Source organism: Aphelocoma coerulescens, chromosome 2 (genome assembly GCF_041296385.1).
Source record: "Aphelocoma coerulescens isolate FSJ_1873_10779 chromosome 2, UR_Acoe_1.0, whole genome shotgun sequence".
Classification (NCBI taxonomy): Eukaryota; Metazoa; Chordata; class Aves; order Passeriformes; family Corvidae; genus Aphelocoma; species Aphelocoma coerulescens.
Genome location: NC_091015.1, coordinates 53,791,440 through 53,800,835, shown reverse-complemented (window position 1 = coordinate 53,800,835; position 9,396 = coordinate 53,791,440). Strand labels below are relative to the sequence as shown.

Here is a 9,396-nt window from a genome sequence, read left to right as displayed (position 1 = left end):
TTTTTTACTAGCTCCCTCCTCCCCTGCCAAAGAAACTCTTCAAAACATTTTTAATTTAGGCTGTGCAAAAATGCAGCTCAGGAATCAAGATTTAAGCAACATCACTGAAACAATTAATAGTATGCACACACAGCCCAGGCATTCCTCTTTTCAAAGGTTATACCACTTGAGAAAATTATCTGCCCATAGTTGTGCTCCTCATGCTCATCTCTGAGACAGTCAGATGTAGCAGACCATAGGTGACAGTCAAGGGCCTGACAGCTCACACAGTAAGAGGAAGTAGGCAGTTTACAGACTTAAATTACTAAATCTCACATTCTACAAACAAGAACTGCGACCAGCAGTGAAGGGTTCAGCAAGGGTTTCATTGTTTGTAGCTTCATTAAGTAGATGTAGACTCAGAATAGACAATTTAATGAATTTATTTATGCAGTGTATCAGCTCAGAGTTCGCTAGAACAGCCTAATAAAGCTATGCAGACAGCTGTGAATTTGAAACACATTTCTACATCCAGTAACACCTTGAGATTAAGTGTTAAATATCACTAAGAAGGCAATCTTGATTTACAGGTCTGAAGGACACAGACTTCACAACTTTCCAACAAAAAGAAACCATTGCTCTTTGCAGTCTTGAGCTTGGCCAGCCTCAAGTCCTACTAGTGGATTTCAAAAGAGTTTTCTACTATAAGCTCCTTTTTACTGCCTTGACAATTATGGGTCACATCCTTTAACATTTTTTAACCTATTTTGGAACAGATAAAGAGATTGAAACCTGCCTTCATTCTGAAAACAGATTTTTGTGGTGGCACTTTAAACAGTTGTTTATTTTCAGCATTTTTAAAACATGGATATGTACTCCAAATAAGTTTAGCTTTGACAAAGAAGTTTCAGAGTAAGATGACAAAACACAATATTGTTGAAGCCTTTCATCCAGAACATACAAAGATATTTGGGCTTGTAACAAGGCTAATTAAAATCTTAGAAATACTGTTTTAGTGTAAAACACTCAAGGAAAATAAATTCTGCTTTCCTTCTAGAAAGATTAAATGGTTTGTTGCCACAACAAATCTCACCGCTTTAAAACTTCAAATGTGTTACATCTTATTCCACCTCCTTATAATTTTGCCCTTCAAAGGTCAAAACACAAGCATCTCCACCCAAGCCACCTATCAACTGCAAGGTTCCTCCTATTAGAAAGGATTTTTAAATGAGGAAGAAGAAACCCAAAGATTTTTCTTATTTATTCCAAGCAGAATGACTATGGAGAAATGACTCAAGCTTAGGTAGTAAAAGTTAATGGAATGCCATCTGAAATGAAGACTGACTCAGTAACACAAGACCTGCTAGTCATTTGTTAATATTCAATTCAAAGCCCACTAGAATTACTTGTATAATATCAGCAAAATAGAAGATACTGCTTGTTTTTCCTGTTGGGCAGGAGTACAAGCTTTAAATGAGAACATCAGTTTTGCTGGCATGTGATAAAATGAAAATCACTAATTGCTATGTACCCCCAAAACACTGATTACTTTAGCACTTAAGAACCAGGACTAGGTAAACTTGCAGTAGAACGATTTTATTCTGCTCATCTGCAAGACTTGTGTAAGATTTATTCTTGGATTTCCATTTGGTATGTGGGTATTTTGCATTTGGCATTCCCTCCTCCTGAACGTATTGCACCTTAATAATATACAGTCTTCAGGAACATCCTTTCTCTGGAACAGTTAAGATCTGTAACATCAGGCAGAATTTGTGGAGATTGAGAAGACTGGATTTTTACAAGTGGAATTGTCTAGACCAGACGGAGACAGAAAGTGTCATATAATGCTCCCCTAACTGTTGCTAGTGCCTTAAGGGTTCATTTCTGAACTCAAAAATCTAAAAGAAGAAAAAAAAAAACCAGGTCAAATGAATTTAAATTAAACATTTCTGTATAGAAAGGTAAATACGAATAGGAAATAAAGTACAGGTACATGTGATATTAAATAATACCATTTTGCCTATTCTTGATGTTTACTTAGGTAATAAACAATTATTTTATCAATTTCATCAATTTTTTTTTCTGGCTAAGTTATTATTAAGTCTTAGCAGTAAAGAAACATCTTTTTCTTTCTTTCCAGAGAATACACAATATCACATGAAGTTTTTTAAACACTTCCCACTATTGTTATGGTTTTGCAGCTCAGCATGTTTTGAATTGTTTCAGAAAAAAATTTCCATGTCTACCTCAAAAGGAAGACAATGTCTGCTTGTTTCACCAAATGAAATGATTTCATTCTTCACGAGACATATCCTAGAAGCAGCTGTAGGCATTTGGTATTCTAACTAAACCTAACTTAAAAGCATGGTGGAACAAATGTTTTGTAATTTCCAGTAATGCTGTGAATGAATTGCCTTCTAGAAAAGCAAACCAAATGAGCTTTTTGTAGTAACACCCAAACATGACTACAAAACCCTCCATGTCAACCATTAATCCCAGGAAAACTTTTCATAACAAGGAAAAGGTTAGTGTAGAGCCTGATTCCTTCCCTACTCCTGCAGCTAACACTACCAGCTCATTCAAGCACTCTGCTCACCAACTTTAAATGCACAGTCATGGCAGAAGCCAAAGCAATGTCTTTTCCCCTCACTCAATGACAATATCTCCTATCCACTTCCTTTAAATGTTTTGGGGCTTTTGCCCAAATGGTTTGTCTTGAGAAGCTCAGCTTGCTTTAGTCCAACTTTGCTTCACACTAATACCTCATAGTCACTGCAATAAATTTTAGAGAAGATCCAGTTACTTACACAGCAAACAACTGATGTCTTATTATGCTGCTACTAAGACACACCTGCACTACAGGCTTTAAAGCTCTAGTCTTACAGCTACAGGGTAAGATCACATCAAGCTAATCTACTGATTAATTGGCTAGTACTTAATCATGTAGATTTTGCAATTTCTTCAATCAGCAGTGAGCTACACTTGCCACAAAGCAGTTCAGCCACTCTTCAGCAAGGCTGCAGTGCTAGTTTAAAACTTAGGCTAAAGCATTTCAAATATCCCAGAAATTATATGAATAAACTTTTATTTTTAAGCAACAACACACACTATTTGAATAAAATTCACATTTAACTCAGGTGGAGAATACTAAACTGAACAATCTTCACTAATACATTTCCATTGGAAATGTGTTAAAGTTCACAAGTGTCTTCATTACCATCTTACTGAAGTTTTCTTATGTGTTTCTAGTCTACACACCACCTGTTTCATGCAGTCATGCAAATCTGAATCAAATTGTAAATATTCAGGTAAGAGGGAAGTCCATTCACTGCAAAGATTCATTTTCACAGAAGAGCCAGGATAGGTAAGACCAATACTGCAGGGTTCTTCATAAGAGTACAGATATGTTAGAAACCATGAACTTTCAGTTGTTCTTCCTTGACAATGCCAATCTAAAGGAGAAAAACAATGCATTTTAGTAAAGCTTACATACTTAGGCTATTACAGCAATATCAAGTTACCACAATCTTACACTTTGATTAAACAAACTGCAATACAGTGTATATACTCAATGGAACATTTTTCTAGTTTACTGAATGTTTCTGAGCCCAGCAGAAGAATTGACTAAACAAAAAGAAAATCTTATCAGACATCTGATTTCTTCTGTAGTCCTAGGACTTATTCTTTGACGGTGTAACAACTCTGCATCATCATTTGCATCAAAGTAAGCCTCTTTCCTCTACAACGCTTTCAGTCTCACGATTATGGTTTGCATAGAACACTTGATTTTACAAGCACAGAGCTCAAGTTGCACTGCCAGAGAACAAGTGGTGTGTTGTAACAGCGCAAAGGCATTCTACAGTGCTTTGATTTTTACCAGAGGCTTACTCTCATTCTGCAAGTGTCATTTTACTTTCCTGCTGAAAATACAAAGGAACTACAGTGGCCATCTTTAGCTGGTTAATTAGCATCAGTACCACCTGGCACCCTACTGCTTCCAGAGAGGTTTTGATATTTATATGCAGTCCCTCACCTCCAAGAGGAATTGGCAAATGTTCTTCCTCTGGTCACCCTGCAGCTGGATAACTTCACCGTATTCAGGATGTTCAATCACAGTGCCATTACAAGCAAATTTCTAAGAGAGAAACATTCATATTATATGACATGTGATGTACATCATGATTTTGCTTAGTCAGTCTTTTCAGAAGAACTTTGTCTCAGAGGCTGCTTACTATTTTGATGCCAAGCCAGGCAAAGGTTAAATCTATTTTACTGGCTCTGAGAGCAAATTGAACATATCTGCTGATACATACATACACAAACTAAACTGCTGATGGTAAATTCAGGCAAGGACAGGATTAGCTACTGTGCAGAAGGAAATGGTCAATAGTCATTGCAAGAATGAAAAACAAAGTCATAAAATACAGCCTTTCAACTCCACACTTAAAATAAGTGTTTTTATCCTGGCAAAACTAAAAGCCTCTATTTTGAGCAACAACCCAGCTGTAACAGAGGCAGGAATAAAAACAATTTCTACTTTAAACTGATTTTTTATTCTTTACACACACAAAACCATGTATCTGTGAAATTTTAAAGAAACATTCAGACCATATTTTGTTTACTTCTTTGTAAGATAGAAATGTTTAACTTTTTAGCAAAAATCAGTGTTACTAGCCACTGCTCGGAGTTTTGAGAAAGGGAAAGGACTCAAATATGAAAGTGATGTGCACTAGAAAGAATTAAGTGAAATAAATCTTTTGTTACTTAGTATTAAAAGCTATCTCATTCCTTTATATATAATTATTATCAAATCAAATCAGCAACTTTACCTTTTTGAAAGCTTTCACAAGTTTCTTCTTGTCATAATCATCTGCAATGCCCTGAACAGTTGTTAGTGTCTTTCTTCCGTTTCGTTGCTGGATCCTTATATGAATGTAATCCTCAGTCCCCGCCGGGAGTAAGTCGTCGCCCTTTGTTGCATCAGCAAAGGGGTCTGCAGGAGGAAAAAGATTCATGTATTTCCCACAAAGGAAAACACCCAAGTTCAAAACTAAGATGGAAGACTCTCACTTCACAAAAATTTATCATTATATTCAGGGTATAATCTTGGTGTTTAATCCCTGTTTAAAAACACAATGTTAAAACCAAAATGCTTTTTTCTACAGCTGTATTAAGTCTCATTACACTACATACTCAGGACAGGCCTCTCAACTACCAGGCACCCAGTTTCCTTGCCAGGTATGAACAATTTTCTGCTACAGTGTTAGTTTACTTCATTGTTTCTTGCAAACTGTAAATCCTGAACCTGAAAACATGGTTCTGAGAGAACATCAAATGCACATAAGTTTTAGACAGCTGCATACATTTAAAGTGAAATAAAGCAACTGTATCTCTTATCAGATCAACTGATAAGAACGGAGAAATAGAAAAGCTCTAGAACACGCACTCCCTTACAGGTCAATAACAGAAGTCTTACACTGTAGTAACTACCACACTACCAGAATGTTAAGGCATGGATGTAACTCGTGGCTACTAACAGAAATAAAAGAGAGATACACTCTAACAGATGTCAGAGGCTGCCGGTAAACCAGAACCCCTCCAGTCTGCAGCTTTAGTCAAGAAATGTAACAAAATTAACTTAGGCTCAGACTAAAGAAAGGTCAGTTCTCAAATTCTTCCAAGCTTAGCATTTATCTAGGACAGATAAAACAGAAAGGCATTTAGAAAGAAGGGGGCTTCTGGGTTAACGCTTCTTATTCTCTGTACTCCACAAAAACATATTTAACATTCAATCAAGAAATTGTACAGTTCTACAAGTCTCCTAATCAGTAGCTCCAAATAAACCTTGAAGCATAAAGTACTTTATTACTTTTTAAGAATCAAAAATAATTTTTCTGTACTAATCAGAACGATATTTAAGAGCCCATGTAGGTTCAATAGCCATGCAAGCTACAATTTCCCAAACTTCCATTCAAAACTCAGATCTAAAAACGCTGACCAAGTTTTGCCATCCACTAGAAAGGCCCCAAATGAGTAGAACTTCAGCAGAAACACAAAAAAGAAGTAGTTCAGCTGCAGACTAACAGATCCTTGTAGAAACAAGAATGACATGAGCATTAAAGGCATTGAAAGCATAATGAGGATTCAAGCACAACAGGAAAGAAGTACAGCACTGGAAATCTTGACTAGCTCAATTTCTACTATGAAATTTGTTAAATCGTGCTGAATTTTACTATCTCCCACAACTTGTTGCACAAAGACTAATAGCAAATTTTAGTCAAAGAAAAAGTGAAAGAAAAAGAGGACTTGGGCAGGAGGATCACTTGGCAGAGTTTAGGACTCCAGGTTGGAAATAAGCCAAGAAAACTTGGCAGAGTTTAGGGCTCTAAGCTGGAGATAAGCCAGCACTGTAGGTGTCAACATTGGATCCCTTCGAACGAATCCTCTGGGCGGCACCTTCCTTAAGCACAGGGTGAGCTCCCCAGTCATGACTGAACGTAACCTTCTCACATGGCTTATACGTGCAGAAGATTACAGTCAAAACTGCGACCAAAAGCCTGAATTACTGTATAAAGTGCTAACTTGCTCACTTCTGCTGCTTATAGATAAGGGAGTAGGAGACCGCTGGCCCGGCACGGTTAAACTTCCCTGTTGATAGGAGAGAAATGATCTGCCATCTGCGTAGCTACTTTATAGAAACAATAACCTTTGCAGGGCTTGTATAGCGTTTTGGGACATTGCCGAGAATAAGATAAGGCAGCAAACCGACTGTAACTGATGAAATTATTTCCTTAGGAAAGGATATGAGCCCTTGATACGGGGTGTCAGAGCTGAGAACATGGCAGCACCTCCTACGGGAGCAGCGAGGGGCTGAGCCTCCCGCCCGAGGTCTCTCCGCCGCACACACCGAGCACGTCCCGAGGCCGGCGGCGCGGTAGGACAAGGACGAGCCGCCGGCGCTGCCTCACGGAGCACCGCGGCGACGGCGACACCCGCTCAATGTCACCGTGGGGGCGGCGGGCCCCGCGGCCCTCGGCAACGCGGAGGCAGGACGGCGGGGCCGGGGGCACGGCGAGGGGGCCGCGGGAGATGGGGGGGTTTGCCGAGGGGGTGGCTGCGGCGGTGGCGGCCCGCCGGTGGCTCTTACCGAAGGATTGGAGGTTCTGGATCGAGGACATGCGACTCTGCGGCGAGAGGCTGGAGCTGCGGGGAAGCGAGTCCGCTCGGGTCACGTCTCCGGCTCCGCAGTGCCACGCGGGGGCGGGGAGCGGGAGGGAGCGAGGGGAGGCGTAACAAAAGCAGAGGGACGCGGGGAGCGAACCCGAGAGGGAGTGCGAGAGCGAGAGGAAGGAGTAAGAGGAGGAGGAAGCGCAAAGGGAAATAAAACGTGGAGGGAGGGAAGGACCCCCCGCCCCTCGCCCGCACCGCCCCACGGCCCCGCCAACGGGCGCCGCCCGCCGCGCTCCGCACAAAATGGCGTCTCGCACGTGACAGCCCTTCAGGAGCCCGGTGCACAGAATGACGGAATTAGTTAGTTTGGAAAAGACCTCTGAGGTCATCGAGTCCAACTGATGACTGAACATGAACATGTCAACCAGACCATGTCACTGAGTGCCACGTCCAGACGGTGACTCCACCACCTCTCTGGGCAGCCCATTCCAATGTGTAATCACCCTTTCTATGAAGAAATTCCTCCTAATGTTCAACCTAAACCTCCCCTGGTGCAGGCTGAGGCTACATCCTCTTGTCCTGTCACTGGTTGCCTGGGAGAAGAGACTGACCCCCACCTGGCTACACTTCTTTCAGACAGTTGTAGAGAGTGATTAGGTCACCCCTGAGCCTCCTCTTTCCAGGCTAAACACCCCCAGCTCCCTCAGCTGCTCCTCACAGGACTTGTGCTCAAGACCCTTCACCACCTTCATTGCCCTTCTCTGGACCCGCTCCAGCACACCAATGTCCTTTCTCACAACAATGTTCTCCTCAGTGGATCCCCGACAGCAGTGCTGGTGTGTTCCTGGAGCTCCTTGTTCTCCATGCTTCTGGCCCTTTGGGACCCCTATGCCCCAGAAAGGGTGACCCCCATGGAGGCCCTTCCATACTCACATCCCTTTGGCTTGGGTGCTTTTCAAGCTGATCTGAAATTGGGAGAGCACTTCCCCCTTCCCCACTAAAATATGTTGGAAAACCCCCTCCCTCAGGCCCCCCTCACTGGACAAAATGCTATGTTAAATGCTGAGTGTGGTGAAGGAGGCAGTCAGCACCCCACAAACTGCCTGGGCCTCCACTTTGGGCATGGCTTGGAGACATAAGAAGTTCCACCTCAGCATGAGGAAGAACTTGTTTACACTGAGGGAGGCAGAGCACTGAACAGGCTGCCCAGGGCGTTCATGGAGTCTCCATCTCTGGAGACATTCCAAACCCATCTGGACATGTTCCTGTGTCACCTGCTTGAGGTGACCCTGCTTTGGCAGGAGGGTTGGACCAGATGATCTTGGGAGTCCAGTCCAACCCCAGCTATCCTGTGATTCTGTGAACTTTGTACCCTCTCAGGTGGGTGCAGCTGCTGTTCCCCAGTCTCTAGGGTCCACCACGGATGGCTGGCATGTGGCCTCATGGGACTCCTGTGTGACAGCCGCTCACTGACCATCCGTATTTTGGGAGGATATCAGCAGTGTAGGGGCTGCAATGAGAAAAGTTTGCCTTTAAAAAGATGTGCAGGTGTTACAAAGCTTGCCAGTCCTCACGAGGTGAATAATGGCTGTGCAGTTCTACAATAAGCTAATTCCACTGGCAGAACTGGCAGAACCTGTATTTCTCTTTTATTTTTTTCTCTTTTTGGCTTTTATGCTAAACTTCTATCCTCTTATATCAAAGGGATATTTCTTTTCTGAGATCCAAGGTCTGGATCAGCAGCACAGTAGTTTTATGAATGCCAGTGTGCACTGGTCTAAGAAAGTTTCTAGTCCTGGCACTTTGTAAGGAAGCTTTTATTTTTTCCATGGGGAAAGCAAGGCCATTTACCGTGGTACAACACCTCTGCTTACCCTTTGCTACCATCATTGATTAAACCTTTCACTGCACTATGGACAGTAGATGAGGGTTGTTTAACTCATTCCCAAGCAGCTGCAAAAGGCGCTGTTGGGATGGTAATGGGAGGAAGGGGCAAGAGCTTGAGGCCACAATTTGGATAATGCCCGTGGATTAAGGATGCAGAGCTAAACACTGAGAAACCCTCTGGGAAGGTTGAGGAAGCTCAGGATACCCATCGTCAGGGACATGACCCCAGGACATCGATAACACCTCTCTCAGAAAACTTGTATTACTACTAATGTGAAGAAGTTCTGGCTCTGATATATTTTCCCTAATCCTATGTCTCTGCAAGATTTTTTTTTATCTTTTGTTCTCCCGTCATCTTCC

General features: G+C 42.1%; 1 protein-coding gene across 1 annotated transcript; it reads right to left on the bottom strand.

Moving 5' to 3' along the window:
• Positions 1-406: 406 nt before the first annotated feature.
• EIF1B (eukaryotic translation initiation factor 1B) lies at positions 407-7,393 on the bottom strand. Its single transcript, XM_069007512.1, has 4 exons — positions 7,127-7,393; positions 4,809-4,972; positions 4,013-4,114; positions 407-3,431 (listed from the first exon to the last, which is right to left on the bottom strand). The coding sequence occupies exons 1-4, from the start codon at positions 7,155-7,157 to the stop codon at positions 3,387-3,389; spliced, it is 342 nt and encodes a 113-aa protein (XP_068863613.1). The 5' UTR covers positions 7,158-7,393; the 3' UTR covers positions 407-3,386.
• Between the last annotated feature and the right edge of the window lie 2,003 nt (positions 7,394-9,396).

Coding starts and splice junctions, on each gene's coding strand:
- EIF1B (XM_069007512.1), bottom strand. CDS start 7,157: ATGTCCTCGATCCAGAACCTCCAATCCTTCG. Junction 4,973..7,126: donor CCAGAACCTCCAATCCTTCG/GTAAGAGCCACC, acceptor TTCCTCCTGCAG/ACCCCTTTGCTGATGCAACA. Junction 4,115..4,808: donor TTGTGAAAGCTTTCAAAAAG/GTAAAGTTGCTG, acceptor TTTCTCTCTTAG/AAATTTGCTTGTAATGGCAC.